General features: G+C 40.7%; 2 protein-coding genes across 11 annotated transcripts in view; one reads left to right on the forward strand and one right to left on the reverse strand.

The window, feature by feature from the left end:
• The window catches only part of si:dkey-112e17.1, a 25,342-nt gene extending 21,140 nt beyond the window's left edge, over positions 1-4,202 (forward strand). For 3 of the 4 annotated variants that reach the window (XM_005933325.3, XM_005933327.3, XM_014337111.2), the window contains exons 6-7: positions 2,281-2,514; positions 2,734-4,202. In XM_005933325.3, the coding sequence (XP_005933387.1) occupies positions 2,281-2,514; positions 2,734-3,393 (894 nt within the window). In that variant the 3' untranslated portion in view covers positions 3,394-4,202. The remainder of the gene's footprint in view (positions 1-2,280; positions 2,515-2,733) is intronic. The other variant, XM_005933326.3, reaches the window with a different exon arrangement.
• A 1,755-nt stretch (positions 4,203-5,957) lies between these two features.
• Positions 5,958-25,041, reverse strand: chfr (checkpoint with forkhead and ring finger domains, E3 ubiquitin protein ligase). Of its 7 annotated transcripts, none has more exons than XM_005933330.3 (18): positions 25,024-25,041; positions 20,264-20,404; positions 19,430-19,529; positions 16,447-16,556; positions 16,287-16,346; positions 15,678-15,866; positions 11,737-11,820; positions 11,442-11,589; positions 10,552-10,706; positions 10,215-10,377; positions 9,880-10,082; positions 9,476-9,592; positions 9,079-9,162; positions 8,387-8,457; positions 8,137-8,224; positions 7,944-8,051; positions 7,739-7,811; positions 5,958-6,948 (listed from the first exon to the last, which is right to left on the reverse strand). In XM_005933330.3, exons 2-18 carry the CDS (start codon positions 20,364-20,366, stop codon positions 6,906-6,908), a joined length of 1,899 nt encoding a protein of 632 aa, XP_005933392.1. In that variant the 5' UTR covers positions 20,367-20,404; positions 25,024-25,041; the 3' UTR covers positions 5,958-6,905. The 7 variants fall into 7 exon arrangements, with proteins under 7 accessions (XP_005933392.1, XP_005933391.1, XP_005933390.1 ...); XM_005933329.3 differs by lacking the exon at positions 25,024-25,041 and adding an exon at positions 21,257-21,412 and having other exon boundaries at positions 20,264-20,458; XM_005933328.3 differs by lacking the exon at positions 25,024-25,041 and adding an exon at positions 21,257-21,410.

Here is a 25,041-nt window from a genome sequence, read left to right on the forward strand (position 1 = left end):
TATATAAGTGAAACTGAATTGAATTCAAAAGAACATGGCAGCACAGTGTCGGTTTGCAAATTTGCGTCTGAACAAACCACAGAATTTGTGGAAGAATGTCCTTTAGACAGATGAGACCAAAGTGAAGACATTTGGCCGTAAGGACAGAACCACATTTGGTGAAAACCAAACGTATCAGCACAAACACCTCATGCCAGCTGTCAGCACGATGGTGGACGGGTGATGATTTGGGCTTGTTTTGCAGCTACAGGGCACCTTGCAGTCAACTGTTAGCTCCTCTGTAGGCCATCTGTCTGACCTCTCAAGCTTGGCCCAGATTGTGTCATGCAACAGGACAAAGATCCCAAGCATGCTTGATGAAATGTACCAAATCTGATGACCGCTTATTGTCAAACCCATCGTTTTTGTTTATGTGAATTAGGTGTAAAACTAATTCCCATCCATTTTATTTAACATGCTACTGACATGGCTCTGGGGGAAAAACAAATGATGTGGATGTAGTCTTATATCATAGTGGAAAGTGAAATTGTGTGTTCAATCTCAAGGTCACACTCTGCGTGGGTGATCTTGTTGCTTTGAGGAAATGATCCCTGAATCAGTGAACATCAGAGGTGGCGGGGCATTCAGTGCTTTGAACTGACCTAGTGTTGCAATGGCACATGAGGATAATTAAAAGATAGGACATGTGTTGGGGAAGCAATAGTTCAATCAGGCATTTTTTTCTTGCTGCTCTTTTGTATTCTCAGAATAAGAGTTGGCATAAAACAGCTTTGGCAGCTTTTTGAAGGGCTGGCAAGCTTTTCTGCAGCCTAGGCTAATGGAGTATTATCTTCCGAGCCAGATTCCCAGCTCCAATTGTGTGTGTGTTTGTGTGTTGGTGTGTGTCATGCACGCTTTGACGCACAGTGTGTGTGGTCTGCCTGTGTGTGTCCTCGGTGCATGTAAATACGGTTTAGAAAATGTTTCAAAATTCATCTTCTCTGTGTCAGTGCCAGGTACGCTTCCAGGTTGGCGTGGTACTTCCTGTGTTACACACGATGCCCTGAGCCGTAAACCCCCTTTTGATAAAATTTCGCTGCAAAAGACCCTTTCCGAGAAGAGCTTCGATTTAGCAGTACAGCGATGAGAAGATTGGAAAACGTTGCTGTAGGCAGGGCTGATGAGATCAAGGCAGAGAAAGTCTGGATCAAAACGGTCTGGTACATTCCTCGCCGTCTGAAAATCAACAGACTTTATTCGGCTTGTTCCATTTTCTAGGGAGTACGTCAAACTTTTCCAAATATCCCTAAATGGTCCCCAGTCTCACCTTTGGAACTACAGTGTATAAGTGCACTGAGTTCTTGCCTCATCTTTCAAGACTAAAAGTTCCTATTGTGTTCTCAGGCTTTGGCGTGGAAAAGAACATTTTATATAAACCCCTAGCTAATTCTTGTCTAGACAAAGCTAGCTGCTAGTGACTCTGAGGGACGGATTATCGCTCTCTGATGAGTGCAATTCCCAAGACATTATAAAGCGATCTCCACACATCCAGGTTGTCGATATTTAGCCTCTTAAGCTCAAGTGAAATGACCTATATGAGGCTCTGACTCCTAAAATGCTTCTTTGTTTTGGTCCCGGAGTGTAAACTTCCCACAGTAATAGCTGTGCTTCAGCAATACCACAGATGTCTCTAAAATTGTTCCAAAGCCTGCGCTGTTCTCTCGACAGTTTTAATATACTTAATAATGATGAGATTTGTACGTGAGCCACACATGCTCAGCTGGCTGGCTGTGTGACAGAGCTAGGCTAATCAGAACACTTCCTTTCTTGTTAATCCGTTAATGTGGTACACAGGAAAGTCTGTGGGGAGATATTCAGGTGAGGAGGAAATGCAGCAGGTGCAACCAGCAGACAGTTGTTCCTAATGTTCACACCTGAGGGAATGCATTGTTGCACAGAGATGCTATTTGCTGATTTGGCAGCAGTTTAAGTGCAGCACAGTAGAGAATACTTTTTGTTTGTTTGTTTGAGATTTAACTATTTGATTTTTTGCTCTTACAATATTCCTACTGGTGTCTTAATTTGGTTATTACATATACACATCTGCTGCGCTCTCCTTGGTGCCTGGTTAGAATATTTTTTTTCCTCTTCTTTCGTGATGAGGTAGTGCTCCTGTTTTTGACCCATGCTTGACTCAGTAAAAGCTGCCTAAGATATTAACGATTGTAGCTGCATTTTTCCTATCGTGTGATGTTTTCACTTGCATGTAGCTTCTTATACTTTGCTACGTGTATCTTTCAGCAGCGGGAGAGGTTTCTGCGACACAGTGACACTGGTCCTGTAGGCGATTGGCCGTCACCACTCGAATCCTCCACCTCACCTGGATCCAGATCAGTCAAGGATGGCAACGGCTGTGCCAGACCGAGGGCGTGGAGTGTCCGCACCTTCCAGGACTTCCTCCCTCCTTTGCCACAGCTTCATAAGAAGTGGTGCAGCTGGAACTCCACCAGTCCCTTCACCAAGCTGGTGGACAGCGTCAGTACTACAATCATTACATACAAAATAAAATGAAGCTACTTGAATGGTCAGATTCTACCAACAGACTACGTAAAATATGATTCGGATGAACTGAACCTTGAAGAATGTTCATGAAATGTAAAATGAGCAGTTTAGGAAAACTTTGTGTGAACAAGCAGGATTTTTCCATCACCAGTTGGTTAAATTAAAGTCTGTTAATTGTGAATGTCGTTCCAGACTCCATCCAGTTTGGTTGCTAACTGCAGAGGTGGCGACAGCAGGAAGGTTTTCTCTGATGTTCACCTGGAAGGCAAGGCAGATACCAGCACAGCCTCAGACTCATCCATCAGCAATGCCTCCTATCCCCTCACGCAGCCTGCCCAAAGACAGCGGCGCCTCAACTCCACCAGCAACCTGCGACGTCCTCGGTTCACAGGGCCGTGTTTTGGCCTCCTCTCAGCGACAGCAGACCTGGCGAAGGCCCCGGGCTCCTCCTCCTCAGAGCCCGTCTCTAGAGCCTCTTCCTCCCCTCAGTGTCAAATTGAGAGTGGCCACGCTCGAGATTTCCCAGGTGAGGGTGATCACATCAGCGTGCCTGTGTTTGCCATCTCTGAGGAAGAGGACCGGCAGCCTCTGGTCCCAGCCGAACACCTGGAGCAGACCTCCGCATCTGCTTTGCTCAACGGGCTGGTTACAGGGACATGCGAAGGCAAGGCGCCTGTTCTAGGAAGCACCAACCTCGGCTCCCAGAGGCCCAGAGCAGAGTGGAGGCTTTGGGGAAGCCAGGTGTCAGGAGGGGTCGGTTCACTCTCTTCCAGCGAGTCGAACGCAGTCGACAGCAGCCAGCCATCTCTCAGTGTGTCCACAGGGCTGTGCAGTGTGACCAACCAGATGTGACACGATGGTGATGAGCAGGGACTCTGGTGGGCCAGTTCTGCATTTCTGAACTCTTAGTGTCACTGGGATAAATCTCACTTACTCCTTTAATTTCCAAAATCAACTCTTACAGAATTGCATCTCCTGTAGCTTCCTGTTGATATACACGCATATTATTCTCACTGTAGTTTTTCTATTTTTATAAAGTTTGTTGTTTCGCACCTTTCAGTGAGTTGTAACTCCAACCACGGCACTGTTTTCAGTAGCTCTGTCATTGTGGATTCTCTTCTTCCTGTGCCAGCCTTTTGCTTTTTTTGATCTTCTTCATGGGGACGCTTCTTTAGTACATCGTAGCAAATACTTAGTTGCATATTACCTAAAAGTGTTCCACACAGCATACGGTAGATAATACATTTATATTAATGCTACAACAGTTCAGGCATTCAGTATGTAGCCCTAAGACTGATGCTGGATTATAAAAGGGAAATCAAAATAAAAGCATATTAAGTACCAATATACACCATTACATAGCATAAAGACAGAACTAGCATTCACAATAGTATTTAAAAAAAAAGTCAGTATGAATAAATGTAAAGTTTTAATAAAGGCAAAATCATTTGCAGCTTGTGTTGTTGATTAACTCAGAGCTACACAAAGAGTAAAAACTTGTTTGAAACCAAAGTCAGAATGAAGATTTGCACTGAAATCACATGTTCAAAGGTTACAAAAGCAAGTCAGTTTTTCTTTCAGGTATCATTTTTTTAATGGTAAAGATTAACAGCAAAATCAGATCCATACGCATTTTTCAAAGACAATTGTAGAATACAACAGTGTGAAGAGACTTCTCATGATGAAAACCAAACACTTTCTGCATGTGCCAAGTGCTGCTCACACTAGCAGTTGATTATAGTCCAGACTAATTGTTCAAATAGTGCATCGCAAATAGTTTTTAGGCATCTGAAAACTCGTTCATCTCTCGCACCGACAGATGCGCAGCTCTTAGCTGATGTTACTGTGACAGATGCCTGTTTGTTCCCACTTTCCTGGGAGCTGTGCTGAGGTAGAATGAAACCTGCCTCTTCCATACTGCTGAGCAGCTTGGTCCAGACTTTTGCACACAAAGTGAGTAAATATTTGCCTTAGTATACAACATAACAATCATTCCCCCCAAACACACACCATTCAAGGGAGAATGCAAAGCACTTCTTCAAAGTCCTCTAATACTAATTCCTGATTGGAGCGGCTTGGGACTGTTGTTGGCTTAGGGTCCCCAGATCTCCTGTAGGGAATAATTAAAACTCAGCCACTCTATCAGGGGATCGACCGGGCTTGTGCTGAGGGCCTGAGCTGCTGAGGAATGCTAACGTAGACGCACCATAACCGAGGGGGTAAAAGAAAGGACAAGAAACACCTAAACCACTAACGTAACAAATTCAAATCAGGAGCTCAGGCAGAGGCCAGGGAAACGCCCCATTCACAATTCAATTTTTCTATCAGTACGCTAATGAAAACCTGATGATTCCCAGACGACACGTTTCATCCACATTAACCGCAGAAAATGTTAATCTTAATAAACCACACATGAACAACTGATTCAAATTATCAAGGAGATTTTTTTCTTTGCTACTGCATTTCTCCTTCACATCTCAGTCTGGAATGGAAGTTTTCATGATTACTCATCAGAGTTTATGAGCCTTACTTATATCCCATACACTGGATACAGACAGTTTTCCCATGATGCTCGATATAATCCAGCAAAATAAATGAGCCGACAATATGTGCAAAGATTCTTAGCAGTAAAAAATAAACACTAAGATTTTTTTTAGACTCAGTACGTTTTTGTTTTCTCTTCAAGTCAACTAAAATACTACATAAATGTAGAAAAACAATACCACCAGTGAACTCACAAAATGTACTGGATGACAGCTAACACCTGCTTTAACAGCTTCTACATCATCCTCCAGCACTTTCTACAGTGACTCTAGGTAAAAGTCAACTAACAGACTACTCCTTCATCCTTGTATTTAAATATAAGGCCCCTATGAGTGTGCACGCTTAAATCTGGCCACACTAAATAAGGCCATAAGAGGCTGATTTGTCAACCTTTACAGTAGACATCAAAAGTTCTCTGTGCATGTTTGCATGCGTTTCTGACACTTGGGTGATGATGAACAAATGGTCACTGGATTCAATAGGACTTAACAGAATTTTGAACCACCAAACATGGTTATACTGCAAATGAAACAAAAACCAGCAGCTTTCTGTACCTGAGGAAAGAACCAGAGAAAAACTGGACAAAATCCAACAAAGTCAACTAAGGTAAGCCTTAATAACACGTAGCTGCAATCACTGCAAATGACAACTTCACAACAGAATGCACTGTTGTGTTTGTATTGGCACAACTGTTCAGTAACTACATGCTGCAGGAGCAGTATATCAAACCTCCATGCTACTAAAGATTTAACTATTACTAGCTGCTTGGAGTGCAATCTATTTTTCCCTCTGTTCTACGCAACCGTGCATTTCATCACAGATTAGCCCTTCCCACGCATCTCTCGCCAGGCGCTCCTCCTACTATACTTTAATCACTTTGGAGATGATTATCCAGAGCAAAAGCACACAACAGAGGCCTCCAGGCCCTCTGGCAGTGTTACAACTCAATGATCCCCTACCCACAGACAAAGTCCTACACAGATATCACATGGGATTACAAATCTACACCATTATGTGAAAGCTGCTTATACATGGCTTTTCACCTTTGCCTGGGAACAGACTAATGCCCTTGTGAAAAAGACCCTTGGAGGTTGGGCATTTACATTTAATAATATTGTTTAAATTCAGCAGTTTTGGTTCTCTTGGCCCAATAAACATGATACAATTTCTGTTACTTAACACTACTCATCATTGTTTCCCCCTAATGACATCAACATATTTTCATCAGCATCATGTTGTAGGAAGCTCTGGATTCTACACCGAGTAAGAGAGCTAATGAACGTCAATACACATAAGGGCTATTAAGCCTCAACTTACCCAGGCTAAGGGGGTACATAGAAAGCGCTTGTAAGCATGTATGGCTCTAATCCATACAGATTGCCTTATTCGCATTATTTTTTGTTGCACATGCTGGAGGACAGATTTATTAGGGAGAACCTAATTACTTCACCTTACAAATAAATGAACTGCTCAGGCAAATAATAGCTGATTACCCGCTTATGGCAGATAATGTAAGAAAAACAGATGAGAATTTAAATGGCAGCATTGTGTAAATTATCTATTAAGGTCTTCACTCCGAGAAGCAGCGTCACACATTTCTGAACTCTGCAATTAATTCTATATGAATGTGCATAGTGTTACTGAAGAGACACCCTTGCCACTGCTGTACATAGAGACTTGATTGTAATATCTGACTGGGATTATTGCATAAGGCGGTTAGCAACAACGGATGCAAAAAGTGATTGTGCCTCCTCGAATGTACGAGATGTTCAGTTATGTCAATTTGACACGGCTGAGGGAAGACGAGCCACGCTGCTGCTTCAGCTCTTGAAACGCGTCTGCTCACAGATGTGGTTGAATTTCCTGAAATTAAAATAAAAAGGGGGGAAAAGTGGTGTAAGATTTGCTTGTAAAGGCAAATGTCAAATGAGGTGAGAGGAACTAAAACAAGCTGGCACAGATCTTTAAAACATGAAGAACTATCTGGCAGTTTATACAAGGACTCCACCTAGTGGCAAGAGGAGTGAAAAACACCACGGTGTCTTGGAGCTCTGTTTTAATCGAGTGTAATGCACCGTTATACGTCTTAACGCCATATTGAGAAACACTGCTACATCTGCTAGACAGCCTGTAACAACACCATCAGGATCACTCAAAGATGCCACCATCTCCCATCGTTTCCAACTGCACTAGAGCTGGGGTCATTAATCTGAGTTTCTGGGATAATTATCTTGTTATTTTAGGCAAATGGGACACACTATTTTGTCAAGTGAATGCATTGTGCTTCCATATATTTATTACTAAAATAAATAAGTACTTGGCATTAGAGTATCAGTACCTAACCAAGCTGTAACTATTCAAAATAAAAACTCAATTTGCATAACGTTATCCATTTGACGTCCAATATACAATTATCATTATGCATGCATATCATATCAAATAGAAAAGCGGGGCACATATTAGTGTTACAGTGCATTTGCTTTGGGTTGCTGTGTGCAGTTGGGCTCCTTGGCATTATAATGATGACAACAATGACGGGTTTGCACTTCTTGCTGGTCAGCAGCTTTTTTTAATTAGATCTACTGACAGCAAGAAAAAAATCTAAATGGCATTACATTACATAGTGTCAGCAACTTCAGTTTCACTGACTTACGCTGCATGATGCGCCTTCACCTGCGTGCGGCAGTTACGTCCCCAGTAACAGTCTGGACGAGACGTTACAGTAGCTGAAGACAGAATATTTAATGAGGTTAGTACAGTGCAGCAAAGGTTTAGATATATTTTTAAAAAAAGTTAAAAAAAAAAAAAAAAGGAGCACTTGAACTTTTGTCACAAAATATTTAGTAGGATTTTCTGACCTGGCAATTCAGATGAAGGGATGTTCTGTCTGTATTTGTAGGCCAGCTCCTTGAAGGCTCGCAGGCCACAGCAGAAACACAGGATGGCGTTTGCAGAGACACGACAATCTGAGAGAAGATCGAGTGTTATTGCTCCGATTCTAAACAGCACTGTGTACAGTGCATGTGCAGCACTCACTTTCAGTGGACTCACCTGTCAGAAGGTAGTTTCCTTGCTGTAAACCCTGCAAAGAGTCCTTCAGCAGATCTTTCCAAGACTGCCCCCTGGAGGATAAGTAGTTCTGGTGGAAGGATGGAAAGAGTACATGCTGACATACAGGTCACAGGTTGTAAGATGACTGCATTTATTTGGTGCTTTACACCACTGCATTAACTATTGCACGGTAAATAAGTGGTCAACGAAAATACTGACTCATAAAACAATGGATACAAGTCCATCTTACCCGCAGGACCTCTGATTCGTAGTTATTGTTGTTCAGCACACCATCCAGGCATTTGTCAGTCAGGTTGAGGTCTGAAAAAGTGGATTTTAATTGTCAACATAATAATAACACTAATGAATTAGCTGATTCACAGTTCTCAGACCATTTCAAATTTTAATTTAAATTTCAGAGTAAAAACAACAAACAGTTTTTGGAGAGTTTTTTTAAATGTGTTAAAAAGACAACAGTTGACAACAAAAAGGCTTTGAATGGGAATGAGTGCTGTTTTTCTTAAGGTAATGAATTTCAGATACTGTTCATCTGCTGCAAATACTGTGTTTTTACAGTATTGTGTAAAGCTCTTTAGGAGTAGTGCTTTATCTCAACTGTTTAGCTGCTACAGTACTGTACTTAATGAACTCTTATTATTGAAAAACATACCAGTTTAATGCCTCTAATAATAATAATAATAATACATTTTCAGAGTGTTAGATCATACACTGTATTCACCATAAAATAATGCTACGTCTAGTGTTTAGGATTTTTGTAAACATAGTTCATATAATAGGAAAAAAGAAAAATACAAATATTGGATTTGGGCACTATTCAGGATTCAGTCCTTTCAATTAGAGGCCAAAACAAATCCCACAAGGGTGAAGGTTTACAGTGAACACAGGATATCCTGGAGCTATTTCGCTCAAACAGATACATACCACAGAATCGAGCCAGACAGCCCTGACAACCGATCCTCTGGCAACCCCAGTACATATGACAGAAAGGTCGTTGGCACAGCACACCTGCCAAAACACCACAAATCATCCATCTAAGGTGCAAAAAAAAATCTATTTATAGATATGGCTCACAAATTTGGAATTTATCCATCAGTCGATTCTATATAGAATACATACCACAAGGCTACATAAACAGAGCAGCCTTACACAGCCCTCTGTGCACCGGCTTACGGTCTTGTATTATCTGACATGATCTCTTTGTATTTCACTATAGTTGCATGCAAATTTCTGAGTGACAGTCAAATTGTAGTCAATCGTATTCAGTCAACGCAGACGTTACATTTCGGCAGACGGACTAACAGGTGTTGATGCCACTCACATTGTTGAGCAATAACCTGCTGGTTGCCGAGCTCGGCCCGCCTGTCTGGCATTGGCTGGAGGCAGCAGGTGCATATGAGATGGCAGCCCTGAGGGGGGCAGCGGTACTCCTGAGGAGCTGCAGGCAGGAAAGAAGTGTTGGACAAGAGCCAAGATGCAAAGATGTGTTAGCAAATCAGGAGAAATGTTGCTGTTGTGCTAAAGTGGGCTTTAACATGCACTGTCTGACCACACAATCATTCTTGTTTAACGCGTTTGGTGTTAGAGTGCCAACCACAAAGACGCCTATTTATGCCACTATTTACAGAAAAACAGGCACAGTGGTGACACGACGGCATCTATAGCTGAGCAATAGCAGTTATTTTATTACATTTCCTAAAATCTTTGATTTTTCCTCTAACTTACACTCATTATTATTATCCGAGGATGTTGAGGGCATCTCTGCTGAGGCCTTTGCAGCCGCCTCCTCGCTAACTGGGTTGGGAGGTGGAGGCATAGGCTGTAGACTTGGCAGACCGGGGAACCAGTAGCTTGAGCTCGAGGCAAAGAGGAGCTGGTTCACATCACTCCTGTAGCCAGGACACTGTCTGCACATCACCAGAGGCTGACTGGAGACAAGGAGCCATCACAATAAGATTTTGTTCGCTACAACACCTATCTAAAATGATTTTACAGAAAAATATGATTTGAAACAACAGAAGAAACAAAACTACATGTCAGGTTTATTACTGATTTATTACCTGATATCTGAGGAGTCACTGTCATTATCAGAGAGCTCAAAGAGGTAATCTGAACTGCCCTCTTCATCAGAGAAAGAGCGCTCAACTTTTGGCTGCAACATGTCCTGAGTTATCTTGTTACGGCTGTCCATGCTTTTCAGGTCGTCCTCGCTGCGACACTTTTCTGTGGGACAGTTTGTTTAGAATGAGCTCATTAAGGAAATCAAGTAAAGTTAAGTGCGCCGATCTCTCGTGTTTCATCAATGGTACACAAAAAGACAAAAATCTGTGCAGGTTTACAGTGGCTGAGGGCAAAGAGCAAAATAAGACTTAAAAAAAAGGGGTCCACTGTGCACACCTGGATGCTGGATGAGGTAGGCCTCTACCAGGTTGTTGAGAATGTGGTTTTTATGAATCCTCTCCACAGGGCAGCGGCAGGTGGGGCAAAGGGAAGAGCGTTCCATCCAGCCGGAATAGCAGGCAGCACAGAAGACATGCATGCAAGGCTGCAAACTACAGGAAAAAAAGAAAAAACCAAACCCACACCTTTATTGGCATAGGATCAGACATTCCCAACAGCTGGAAGCTGCTAAACAGCTGGAAGCTGCAAAGAGATTAACCAGGTTCTACCATTTAATAATGATCCTAGTCATTGCTCCATGAGCATTGCTGGAGGTGAGGTAAATGAGCAAGCACCCTGGTGAGACTTTCTACTTGGTTCCCACCATACTGCTCACTCACATCACTCTAAACACCTTGGACCAGGCCCATAAAGGACTATTGTTTGTTCTACCTCCAATAGAAATCCCCCTGAGTATAGCTACCTGCTATCTACATGCAACTACTTTCATATCGCTGCAAACGACTACCATAGCTGCATTACACCTGGACAGAGTAATTTGCACCGTGCGGGTTTTACAGCTCCATCCAATGGCTTCACTTAGGGAAATGTGACCACCTGTTATTGTTCTTGGTTTCTACCTAAAGGCAGAAATTATAGAGATCTCACGCACACTGAGATACTGTTCAATTGTAATGGAAAGCGACTGAAATTGAGTAGTCTAGTTAAGGACCAGTAGAAAAGAGGCTAAAGCGAGCGACAGGTCAACACCCTGTGTGCTTTGTTTCAAGCTTGTTAGAATTGCACAAACACTGTTTTTGCCACATATACTGTTGGGCAGAAGCAGACACCTTTTTTTTTTTTATTGTAACTTAAACATGAAAGGAAAAAGAAATAAATCAGGTCACCTGACACAGTCATGTAGCAGGTCCTGGCAGATAACACATGTCAAGCTTTCCTCCATCTTATCCGTCTTAGTCCCTTCTACTGGTGGTTTTGAGGAACTAACCACTTCTGGCCTTGAGCTGCATGGCACACCTAATTCATAAGATTTATCTGTAAACACAGTAGGTGCACATTATAAATCAGAACACACACAAAGCGTGAGATTAAAATGAAATGTGGCTTGGAACATGATGGCTCTGACAAAATCAGAGAAGTTAAGGGAATCTAGTTTAATCTCAAAGTAACATATTCATTAACCATCATCGGTTTTCCTCCTCTTGCTTGTTGGCTCCAGGTTTTCTGTTTCTTCCTCCTGTGTAGTGGTTGGATCCTTAGCTTGGCCTAATGAGACAAAAGAACAACAGTTGTGGGTCAAATAATGACTTCAATGCTCTAAACTACTTGTTTTTAATAGATCACAGATTACAACATTTTCCAATTAAGTTTAGTCTGGTCTAAATTTATTGGATCAACCAATACATGACTATCCATCCATCTCTCTCTCTCTCTTTATTTTTTTTAGTGCAAGTGGAACATGAAAATTATACTGTAGACCGTTTTACAGCTGTATTTTAAATAATCCCACAAACTTTCAAGGATAAACAAAAGCAAACTACCAGACATTCAGTCAACTGTGGTTCAAGCAAATAAATAATACATAAATAAACAAATACAAATTCTGAAAAACACAAGAGCCGTATTATATAAACGAGGTGGCCAGTGAGGCTCGTATATGGATCAGCTGTGCTACTTGACCAGAAACTTGATGTGGTAGCAAAGTATGACACAAGTGTCCAGTTTACTAAATCCATTTATTTTTGACGTAAGCATTGTTCTGTAATGTTGCCGAGATCACATTTGCAGTTAAGTGCATTTAGTGGTGAGCGTGACTTTTTTATGTGTTTGTAAGAGTCTTTAATCCCATCAAACTTCAGACACGCTGGTCGGCACTGCAGCTCTATGTTAAGACACTTATCAACTCCAAGTGCTCTAACCTACAACAAACGTGTCATGCTGAAAAAATAAACAGCACTTACTTACCAACCTGTTGGAAACAAATCATACCAACCTGGCTTTTTGTGAAACTTTCAGACTGTTCTCTTTTTAAAATCACGTTTATTCATTTTAAATCAGGTAAGTTATTTTGAGTGTGAACACAAGGTACCAGCAGCCCAGCTGTCTAAGCTGGTGTAAGATAAGGAACATTTACTTAGTTTGAAATAAAAAAAATAAAATAAAGTCATATAGTGAGGTTCTATTGAGCAGACAGTGTCACTTGGTAATCTGTGACCAGCTAACATGGTTGTGTGTCCCGAATAATGAGCAGGTGTTAAACAGCTGAGGGTGTACAAGATGTATGCAGGTAACACGAGTGTTTCCATGGAGCTGATCTGTTAGCCTAACCTGATATGACCAACTATTCCAGCCACGTGATTGGTTCAGCATGGTATTATTCTCATTGGCCTTTTGTGTTCTGGCAAAACATGGATGAAATGACTTCTATTGACTTACTATTGACCATAACTCTGCTGAGGATAGCTTCTTTTACCATAATCATCTTTGTTTATTTACTGCAGAGAGTGACTGTAAAGAAAATGGCACCGTACCAGCAGAGTACTCTGAACCTAAGATTTCAAGATTGAGAAACAAATCAGTACACAAAGCAGATGCAAGCAGACAGAAATGGCAGTTAAACACTGGGCCAGATATAATCAATAATGACCAGCTGGACACGTGTCAAACAATAAAGCTGAATTAGCGTAAACTTCAGTATTGATCAGCTGTAAATCATCTTCTTCCCTCACTAACTGTAATCAGAGTTTCATAAAGAAAAGGAAAGCAGCACAGAGTCCTCACAGCTCTCTGTCTGCTCCTCTACAGCAGTTAATCATCCGTCACACTGTCAAAACACATGAGCTGGTGGTACCAATTTATGTCAGAACAATTACATTATTATTATTCTCAATATTCATTTCTACAACTATATTTTACTAAACACCTGCAATATTATAATTTTTTAAAGCAATAACAACCAGACTTTAGACAGCTAAAACAAACTACACAGGGACTATATTAATATAACCTATTTGGTGGCTGCCTTCCAGAGGAATTAGAGAAATTGGGAAAATGGGAATGCCAGTTTTAGTCCACGTTTATTGGACTCTCTCCATCAAAGAGCTGAAGCTACATGTGGAACAAAAGCAGGAGAAAACTGCTCACATTGCTCTGCTCAGAAGTACAGAAAGCCACCAAATAGCATCTCTACTGCTCAGCAATTAACACATTATATTTTACTTGTCTCATCTGGAGAAAATAGTATTGTTGTCTTTCTAAGGAGTTCCCTGCAACAAACTTCTGAGAGCCATGACCACAGAACACTATTCCCACCAAAGCAATCTAAAGATGCTGTAGTTAGTCCATGCAGCAGGCACAAGGGGCTTTGTATACCTCAAATGCAGAGTGTACCGGGGATTTATCTGAAACACACTTTTATTAAACGCTGCCATTTTTCCTAATAGAGATGCACCGATTGACCAATTTTCAGTGTTCTGAGTCAGACAAACCGGCTGGACACCCTCCCATATATCAGATGCTCAACACACACTCACAGCAGCCACAAGCTAACATGTAGCTAGCATGGAAGCTCTTCAACGTGACTGAAAACATGAAGTTTGGTAAAGCATGAAAATATTCTTAACAGCAAACCTGATCAGACGCTGAAATCACCTTCCCTCATTAACATGGAAATTTAAAAACACGCTAACAAGGATAAAGTGGCTAAAGGTAAAACTATCTCCAGCTCAAAGCCACAAACCAGTATGAGCCTTCAGTATGAAAAAAATCAGAAGTAGAAAACTGTGACGAGTGGAAAGAAGAACAAGGCTGATGTTATAAACATATTAGAAAATGATGTGAGAACATGGCATTTGTCGTTTTTTATGAATCTGTTGCACCTGTGTTTGGTTGGTAAGGTAAATTATATCAGATTCAGGCAGGTATAGCAGCTCATCTCCATTTAATTATCTGTCCCTCCTTCCAGTAGCAGAAGCTTTCTCTGTAGCTGTTTGAGTGAGAGAAAATCTTGTAACTTACTGCAGTTTAGGGGAATTTATAAAGTGCACCTATAATTTCTAATTAACTGGTCATGTGTAAACAGCCTGATGTCTTATTCTAAATTCCTCACATTAGCCCTTTTAATATTTTACAGTGTAGAAATGTTGTAATTGATGACCTATCCTGTGAGATCAATTAGATACATTTCCTGAAACACCAACACAAAGACTGTCCTCCAGCTTTACTGATCTCACTTGGAGTAAATACAAAGCAAAAAGAATAGAATTTCAACTTCAATACTTATATATCACTGATAAACCATTTCTGAGGTCATGGGGGGTTATTATTTATTAAAAGATAACTACAAACATGTGAATGTGGTGCTTTTTGTTTTGTCAGAAGTTGCAACACTTGAGTTTCTCATCTTAATGTTCTTTGATTTAAAGCTGAAATATTTTGAAACAGCGTTCCATCGGTTTCTTTATGCACCAAAACAGGTCAGAGAGACTCTGCAATTGTTTTTAACACCAAATCCAAACAAGTAACCGGAGCAAATGAGAAAATTAAAATAAGAAGACAGCGCAGTGAGTGAATGAGTAGGCGAGGCAACGTGTCCCACTGCAGTGAGTGTGTCAGCTTGCTGTCTGACAGAGGAGTGGGCGAGAAAGCGCAGGTGCTATCAGTGTTCAGTGCTGTGTAAAATCTGTATTTAGGTATTGTAATATTTCAGAAAAAACTGCTTTTTGTGTTTGGCCCTGGAGCAGGTCATCTATTAATCGGAAGGTTGGTGGTTCGCCCGCTCGCTGCTAAAGTCTGCATGCCAGAGCATATCCTTGGGAAGGCTGCTCCTGGATCATCACAATGTTAGCTAGAAAGCACTTGGACATACAAAGGAGTGCTTGTGTGAATGGGTGAATGAGGCATGTTGTATAAAGAGCTCAAGTGTTCAAGTAGAGTAGAAACATGCTATATAAGAAGCGGCCCATTTATCATTTCATTCAAAAGACGTGGCTGTTAACTACTCTTTTTTTCTATTTGAAGACGTAATTTAGAGAAGCTCCAAACGGTAAATGTACATAATGTAAGACTTTAAAGAGTGATTTTTAATCTTATGAATAATCCCCACGGTCCTTTTGCACACCAACCTTTTAAAAGTGCGTGAGTAGAGAACCCACCAGTCACAGGAGAGCCTGTGGTTGCCATGGCACCAGAAGAGTAAGCAGTCTCAATACAGAAGTGTGAAGCAGAGGTAGAGGGTTGAGGTTCCTCCTGAGTTGCATCCCGAGGAGCCTTTGAGAGCATTACAGGCTCTACAGAGAGGGCCATCTCTGAACCTGGAAGAGGAGGAGGACGGCTGTGGGCTGAAGTCTGAGTACAGAGTGGGAGATGACTAACAAAACAAACAGAAGTAAAGATCTACCGAGTTCAGCCACAACATTAAAATCACAGACAGATGAAGTGACTCGTTTTGATCGTGTTGCTTTTGTGTAATATGCTGCTGGTGAACAGTAGCCCATTGCATTCATGTAACTAAGTGGCATGTACCACCCACCAAGCACTGATACCGACCAGCTCTGGACACCACAGGACACTTTAAGGACAGGCAGGGCTCCCAGAAACTGAGTGTGTTTTGGTAGTACAAAGGGGTACCTTCACAACATTAGCCAGGTGGTTTTAATGTTGTGTGTTGTGGCTGGTTTGTGTAATTAGCTCCTTTTGACAAATTAATTGTGGGGAACTACTCAGGTACTCACCATAATTGTGTTGTGAAGCTGTGTGATCCATTTTGATGGAGTGGTAAACATAGGCGATGTCTACAGGGTGGCAAGAGCACACAGCGTACGCGTTTTTGTCTTCATATACACACATACAAAATAATATATCATTGTTATAGTTCACAAATTCAAAACTCACTTTGTTCAGGTTCACTTTTCCTGTACACAAAGTAGATGACATCGCCATTCTGCAGCATGTGAGTTTGTTTCTTGACCAGTTTGGACATGTTGATCACTGTGCCATTAGTGCTACGGACAGACAGACATGATATTTAACTATACTGCTTATACTAGGGCTGCTCAATTAATCGAATTTTAATCACGATTACAATCTGGGCTTTCAACGATCATTAAAAATGACTGAGCCGATTATTAGCCCCTCCCTCGTGCTTTACTCTCGCGCTGCTCCGTGTGGCAAATCGAGCGCACCTCTCTGCATTTCGAACACGTGTCACAACAATTAAGAGCAGCGGTCCCCAACCTTTTTTGCGCCACGGACCGGTTTATGCCCGACAATATTTTCACGGACCGGCCTTTAAGGTGTCGCGGATAAATACAACAAAATAAAACTAGTACCGGTACCGAAAAAAAGAAAATTTATTCATAACACACGTGAAAAGACCCAGGAAAACCGAGTAAACGATAAAAACGAACAAAATAACGCAAACTAGGGCTGCCACAAACGATTATTTTGATAGTCGACTAGTCACCGATTATTTATGCGATTAGTCGACTAATCAGATCATCATCCACTGGACGTAAAACTACAGCTTATTGCACCAGCAGCATCTGCTCTTATATAACTATCATTAGCTTACAGCTTTAAGCTTTTAAGGTGCTAACTAAAAATAAAGACAAGATGATAGTTTATTCAATTTTAATGAAATTTGCAGATTGTTTCGGTAAAGTTTAATAAACTCCTTGCTATCTAAAATATAACAGGACACCGGAGTAAATTCTCCAGCATCTCACACTTCTGATAATCAGCTGTCTGCTTGACGTTTATTCAGCTGTGTAAAAACTATAACTTTAATCTCAGCCAAACCGATTTACTCAGGAACAAATAAAATACTGAAAAAAAAAAGCCAAACAACAACATTTTTAATTTAAGTGACTCATATATATTTAACCTGAGTCCCGAAAGACGGCGGTGGGTTTGAAAACAATTTGCCGGGAGTCTGGTGTTCTCACGGCGCCCCGGCTAGCTATCGAGCTAGTGGGTAACAGACGTCTCCGAAAACGTTGGAGCGCTTTTGAAAATATGTGGTGTCCTGATAAACTGAGCAGATATTTGAGGTTTACACAGCTACATTCTCGCCTGAAAATATGTTAAACGTTTATTTTGTGACCCAGAAAGAATAATAAGAGTAATATTAAAACTAACTAGCTGCCGCCATTGTTGGAAACTAAGCTGGGCCGCGCTATGAATTCTGGGACACAGCTGCTTCTTCTTCTTCGGGTTTAACGGCAGCTGGCATCCTTGTACATGCAGTGCTGCCATCTTCTGTTTCAGTCCGTTATTACACTCTTAAATCCTGCTACTTATTCCTGCGTCTTTTGCGATCTTACAAAGCTTCAAACGACACGTCGACTATTAAATCAGTCGTCGACGATTTTGATAGTCGACGTAATCGTGACTAGTCGACAAATCGTGGCAGCCCTACTGACAACCGATAAAAACCCTGAAAACCAGACATTTCACACCTGAGCCTCAACTCTCACGGCCCGGTACCAAACACTCACGGACCGGTACCGGTCCGAGGCCCGGGGGTTGGGGACCGCTGATTAAGAGGACCCGAGGGAAGCTCGGAAAGCTAAGCAGAAGTTATTTGGAGAGGAGAGTGACTGCCGTTGGTTGAAAAGAGAGGTAAAAAAAACTTCAGTGGTGTGGAAACATTATGGGTTCAGTCAGACGTGGATCAAGTAGACATAGTGTGTAAACTTTGCTACAGTGTCGTAGCTGCACCACAGAGCAACACTGCAAAGTTCACTAAACATAGATGTTTACATTTTTCATTTATTTTTTATATTGCAAACATTTGCATTCTATTTTATATAATTTTTTGACAATCTTTAAAGTCATTATTCAACACATTGTTATTGTTAAATAAATATCGTCAAATAATCGAGATCTCAATTTCAGTGAAAATAATCGTGATTATCATTTTTGCCATAATTGAGCAGCCCTAGCTTATAGGTCTGCTTTACAAAGGGGCATTATGAACAAATATGAACTAATGCTCACCATGTCCCACTTAAATATTCAGTGTGTGAACTGCCCATTTTGTACTAGGTAGTGAAGATGTGCATTTTTTTGCAGCTGGGGAAAAAAACTGATCCAGCAGAGTGATATTGTGGTCATATTGTATCAATACAGGCCTCCGTATATCAACACTTTATTACATGAATTGAAAAATCTCTGGGAATAGAACAAGCAGTCATCTCATGTGCCACCATCCAAACAAACTTACATTAAATCAGCTCAACTGAAAAACCAACACACTTATCTTGACAAAACTGCCTCCTAATAAACAACAGTTTTTGATTCCAAGGCGATTACACAGGTCACCTGATAAAAGGCAACCTTTCTGCAAACAGTCACAGTCTGACTTGTACTGACTGCAGTCACTCTCAGACAGACTGTCAAAAGTTTGCAAACAACTGCGGTCTAATTTATAAATGCCTACATGTTGCCATCAGTCTGAATGAGTCTTTGTTAATGAGCACATCTCGAGGGGACTCGATTCAGCTGGCTGCCAGCTGCTTGTATTCCTATAAAACAGGAAGGTGGCTTAATATATTGTTTAAAATCGCAAAATCCATAATAGGCTAGCAAGTTACGATGCTCTCAGATTAATGGAAAAAAGTGAATGACTGAAAAGGAGCTTTAAAAGTGTACGCGTCTCCTTTTTCTTTTCCCTCTATCTCAGTAGGACATTCTCAACCTGGTGGTACACGTTTCTGATAACTCCCAGTGTCTTTTCAACCAACTTCTTCTAAGAGTTTTATTTCTACTCAACGGTGCAGCAGAGAGCTTATTATTTTTTATAATGATATTCAGTTTGGCCCACTGGGAAAACAAGCAAATGATATGAGTGGTACAAAAGTTCAGCCTGGAGTACCTCATGTCTTCAAGCCACACCAGCCCTGAGCTTTCATCTTTCACAATCTTGCAGTGCTCCCCTGAGACAAGTTTATTCGCTGGAAAGGAAAGATAACATCCTGGAAACAAAAAAATGAAAAGTGCTATCATGAAAATATAGAAATTCCTAGTTTTTCTGCTTTTAAAAGCCCATCTCGAGAGAACATTATAGGTTATAAAAGGCACCTGTAAACCATTACAGCACAAACATATTTTAAATCCCCCTCCACCAAACATTCTATAACAATGCTTCATTAATCCAATACCATCTATATTGAGTTTTTAATCTCTAGCCAAATTTAAGCCTTTAAAAACATCGCATGTTATACCTGAAATTGTGCTGCTGTGACATTTTTAAATCATTCGCAGCCCAGACATAAGCAAACTAATTAAACCTAGCAGTTTTGCATTGCAAAAAGGCAGACCCCCAAAAAGCACTCGACAACAAAAGCAGACACAGGGAGAATTATAGACCTAACCTTTTCTTTAGTAAAAACCCAAACAAAAAAAAAAAAATCTACTTAATATTCTGCACGCATGTTCTCGATGGATGTCTTTTGTTCTCATCACAAGGGCCTGTCTAAGTTTGGTTCACTAAAAGAAAGCTTTGTGTTTTCAAGGGGGAGGTTTCAAAAGCTCCAGACACTGACAGCAACGTCTGCGCTCCTGACAGGACTGTCATTTGTTAATAGGCATCAGAAAATTAAGCGTTTCAAAACAAAAGGAGATAAAAACAAAGCAAAACAAACAAAAAAAATGCATTGAATTTAATGCCAATCGTTTCTCGTTCCCAAACACAGTCAAACTTAACCACCTTTTTTTCTGCCAACCGTGCATTCACTGTTGAACAGCATCACAGTTTCACTGGAGTCCACTTTGACAAGCTTCCCCCACGCTCGTCCTCTCCTACTGTCCATGTCCCAGGATGCTTTGTTGGCTTTCTTCCCCCCTTTTTCTACAGAAGTTAAGAGAAAACAAGTTTCACTTTGGCGTTTTTTCAGGGGATTTCCTAGAAACATGGTAGCAGAGAGAAAGTGAAATTAAATTTCTGCCTATGATAAAATTACAAAGCTCTTTAATTTCTTCGTCACTCACACCAACTATTAACAGTTAACAAGAAGCAAATGCTTACATTTAAAAACACTGGTGTTCTTATAGACACTAATAATAATTAGAAATTATTTTTTTCAGATTAACACACAAGAGCCATACGTCAACCCAGCATTTATTTTACTAAGCTTGTTTTTTTTTGTTTTTTTTTAATATTTTATCATTACTTTTTAAGCCGAATAATTCTTCGAACTGTGTTTATGAAGTCCTGTTAAACATATCTAGTTTTAAACATCATGTTTACGTGTAGGATGAGTTTACAAACAGACTAAACACGTTAGTGCAGAAATGCACATTACTACATCAGCGAAGCTACATTAAACTGAACGAATCTCTCATGAAGTTTGGTACGAAATGATGGGGGGGAAGACCCCTCCTAACGACACTGGGCTTAGCTTGACATACGTGAGTTTGCCTGCTACATAGCTAAACTACTAGCTGACTATGCTCTGCTACATGTTAGGGGGGAAAGGTTATTTCAACTGTCAGCTATCAAGGTGACAACTTCTTAAATACGAGGTGCAGCGAGTTACCAACACACACGTACACACACAACTTCAATAATAAGCTAACGCGACTGCTAACATTAGCAGCCGTTCATATTTTGCGACCAAGACAAAAACGGGAGTACTTCGGTGCGAGTACTAGCAATGTCTGTAATGTCGTTTATATGTCGTGTCGGAAACGGTTTCCCTACCGTCAAAAGCTTAGTTTGTTATCCCAGAAACTGCGTGAAAACGAGCTTCTCCCGTTCATGTTCCAACTAGCTTCAGGCACAAGATGCACTTCCTGCCCAGCTTTGGGTTGACCGTCATCAGCTGATGGAGGAGGGGCACGTCGTGGATTCACTGGGTTCAACTTCCCACAGACTGCGCGTCTCCTCTGGTATCAATACGACACCAAGTAAAAACAGGGCCAGTGTTGCCAATACAGATACTTTACTTTTATTATATAAAGGCAGCTTATGTAGGTGAGAGCAGCGTGTCACGATTTAGGAGGCGAATTATCATCAATTTGCAAATTCTGAACACATTTTAATGACCACCAAGTCCCTGCGATTTTTTCTATCCCACAATTCCTGGTTAACACAACAAAACACATCTTTCAGCTTTTCACGGGTTTGAAACCGAGATTTTTTTGATTGTTTAAGTTACTGTAGGCTATAAATAAAACAGATGTAACAATCAACACAAAAAGGCAAATTTGAGGCTTATTTTTCCTTTCCAAAAAATAAAAAATAAAAAAAAAACCAGAAGGCTGTTTTGATGAAAAGTATTGATCCTAGTATTGATCTGATACCAATATTAGCGGTGGTATCTATAGAATCGATATTTGGATTGATCTGCCCACCTCTGGGTTCTAGATGAGATACTCCCCCCCCTTATACGCACACTTGGAGCTGAAGCACCTGGCTGTCCTCCACTGCTGACAGGTAACGATGAGGAGGTAGATAAAGTACTCCAGACATTTCTGGTCTTCCAAAGTTGAATGCTGCAGGCTTGAGTAATGAAAATGTTCCAGCTCGACTCTAAATTTAATTTTTGCAAACCAAATGTCTTGGCTTCGTACCGCCGCACCTGTACATGCTCAAATACTGGACTGTCAGAAATACATGAATCAATATGGATTTGTGGGCCTTTGTGTTTCACTTAGTTCCAGCAGATATTTCCAGTAAGTAAATCTGTTTATTCCATTCAGTCCTTAAAGTTTTCAAAACAATAACTGGGATTTGAAGAGGGGCTGGTGATAAGCTCCAAAACAGCTTCACAGCGGACCTTGTAGCGAGGTTATTTTGTTGTTAATAACACAGGAACAGTCTCTGCATGAATATGCAAAACCTATCCCTCAAGCTATTATAAACAAGACAGCATGACAGACAAAAATATTTTCCCCATTAAAATTAAAATGCTGTTAAAGTTCCTGAGTCCCCACATGAAGTATTTTTTTGCATGCCTTTGTGTTTTGCCTTATAGAGCTGTCATATTTTGCTGCATCACCAGCTTGTAAACATCCCAGAATCAGCAAAACCTCAGCCAATTCTTTATGTCACTCACTAAATAGATTTAGATATGTTTTTGCACACTGACACTTTTTTCCTGCTAAATTTGACCTCTGTGCACACCACAGTGGATTTTAAATCAAGCACTCAACATCCTTTTAGCTTTAATTCAAGCCTTTAAGAAAGGTTTGCATTAGAGACCATTTATATACAGTCTCTAATTTTCAGAGGCTCAAAATTATCTGGAAATCTCACAGGAAATTTCCAGTGAACTCTGATATCCAAACAGATCTGGATGCAAGTGAGACAAATGATCCTATCAGAGAGATGATAAAACCTTTAGCAGTGGCTAAATATACAAAATACTATAGAAAGCAGAAATGCATTGGCCAGCTCAGCAACACTGAAAGGGCTGAAAGACTGCAAAGAAATGTAATGGATGAAACTCCTTCATGATATTTAGCCAAATGAAGAGCTCTCTGAAGAAGGCAGGTGCACACTGTCAAAGTCTACAATCCAGAAAGTGGCTTTACGAATTTGAATACAGAGAGTTTACTATGAGATGCAAATACCTGGTTCCACTGAAAAAACAAACATCTGAAATAGGCTGCACAGCTGTCAGGCATGGTGGAGTCAGTGTTATAACATGGGCATGTTTGACTGCAAGTGGAACCAAGTCACTAGTGTCTACTGATAATCCGAGTGCTCTGAAATGTACAGGGCTCTACGCTCTGCTCAGATTCAAACAAATGATTCAGATACTGTTCACCTGCTGTAAGAGGTTCTTTTAGGTCTCCCACTTATTCTTTTTGTCCTCCACTTGTCCAGTCTAGTCCTAAATTTAGTAAGGACACACTATGGCTAACATCTCTTTGGAAATCACCTTGTTGGTGAACAAGGCAAAAACAGAATTTTGTGTTTTTATCTTTCATAGATCCAACTAAAGAAATGGGGACAGATATGTTTGCAGCATCCTGGTAGCAAATTGTCTAAAGACAGAAAAGAACTGGTTGTCTGTCATGTGTAAACACAACAGTGGTTCAAGAACTAGATAAACAAAAACACCCCTCCGACAATGATCAGGAACAAGGACTGGACTGAAAAGGAGCATAAAAGCAGCCATTGTCCTTTGATCTTTAAAAAACGTGGAGTAAGAAATAATACAAAAAATATAAAGAACTTGGAGGTGGCTCAAGACTTTTTCACAGCAGCATTTGAACAAACTTAATGATGACACTACTTCTACACTACAACAAGCATATCTTTCTTCAAACACAGTAAAAAAACTTTTTTTCCTTCTATTCTTCAACATACTTTGAGAGTTCGAGAGGGTAATCAATGCAAAGAAAAATGTAGGTTCTTCTGCCTTTGCACCATTTTAATGCAACTTAAATGTGTCATACAATGCTTGGATCTCAAGTAAAATGTCTATGGTATACTTATAACTGTGGTATCAAATAAGTCTGTGAATGCTTTAAGTTACCTGTAACATGCAGGACCAACATTTTGTAGTCAGGAAAAACAGTCCCCAACATTTAAAACTCAATCCACCAAATGGTTCGCGCCTTTCGTGGTAACACGACAAGGCTCCATTTCAAGCTCCTAAAACTCTTAAGGTTCCTTAAAGATGTGCTGGGAATTAATTGCACAGATATATTTCCACACAGTTTTGGGAACCAAATGAATTTTACTGTACTGTAATGTGACCTATATTAAGACATGACTCACCTGCACCAGTTTTCTGTGTTTCGTATGTAGCAAATACTATTACATTAATGCATTTGAAAGTTAGGAGTAGTTGCTCATCCACTCCAGTTAGACGCAAATAGTTATGCAACTACAGATGCACAGTTATTAAATGTACATTTACTTTGTCTTGATAGGAAATCAGTGCTTCTAGTCGCTTTTCACACTGCAACGACTAATATAATATAATATAATATAGGATTCCAGTCCCGTTACAAGTGGGCTGATTCTTCTTGGTTAAAAAAGACCAAGGTGTCTCTGTAAAAGCAAACGAGTCCTTAATGAAGGACTAATCTCAGCAAACCTCCATCTACTCTGTGCCAATGTATTATTAATGGGCAGGCGGCAGGATGGTGAGCGCAGGGCCCTCTCCTCACTAGCGCATTCATTCCTCGCTGCTCCATATCTGCTAGAGAAACTGCGCAGTGCGCACGTGCTGGAACACACGCGTGTTGTGCACACACGCGCAAACAAAGGTGTGCCATCTATTAAGAAACATTTTTTAAGGGAGATTATTAACCTATTAGATGGCATTCAGTGGAGAACGCGAAACCTCTACAGATCCCCTGATATAGTCACAACATCAAATTGAAGGCAGCTTATTGAATCCCATGCGCACGCTCACGTCAATCAGCATTTCCTAATTGGATCAAAGATTACTTGTGGCAGCTGCATGAAACATCAAACGAGTAATTAAATGAAATAATGAGAAAATAAACCTTAATGTTGCCAAGTGG

Source organism: Haplochromis burtoni, unplaced genomic scaffold (assembly GCF_018398535.1).
Source record: "Haplochromis burtoni strain Fernald_Lab_line unplaced genomic scaffold, NCSU_Asbu1 Contig_166, whole genome shotgun sequence".
Lineage (NCBI taxonomy): Eukaryota > Metazoa > Chordata > Actinopteri > Cichliformes > Cichlidae > Haplochromis > Haplochromis burtoni.

Excerpts from the sequence above, each read along its gene's own strand:
- chfr (XM_042225284.1), bottom strand. The coding sequence starts at position 19,704 with ATGAAGCATTGTTATAGAATGTTTGGTGGAGGGGGATTTAAAATATGT. Across the intron at positions 16,347-16,446 it reads GAAAAGTGAACCTGAACAAA|ACATCGCCTATGTTTACCAC; the intron begins GTGAGTTTTGAA and ends GCCACCCTGTAG. Across the intron at positions 8,458-9,078 it reads CTGTCTGGCTCGATTCTGTG|ACCTCAACCTGACTGACAAA; the intron begins GTATGTATCTGT and ends CCACTTTTTCAG.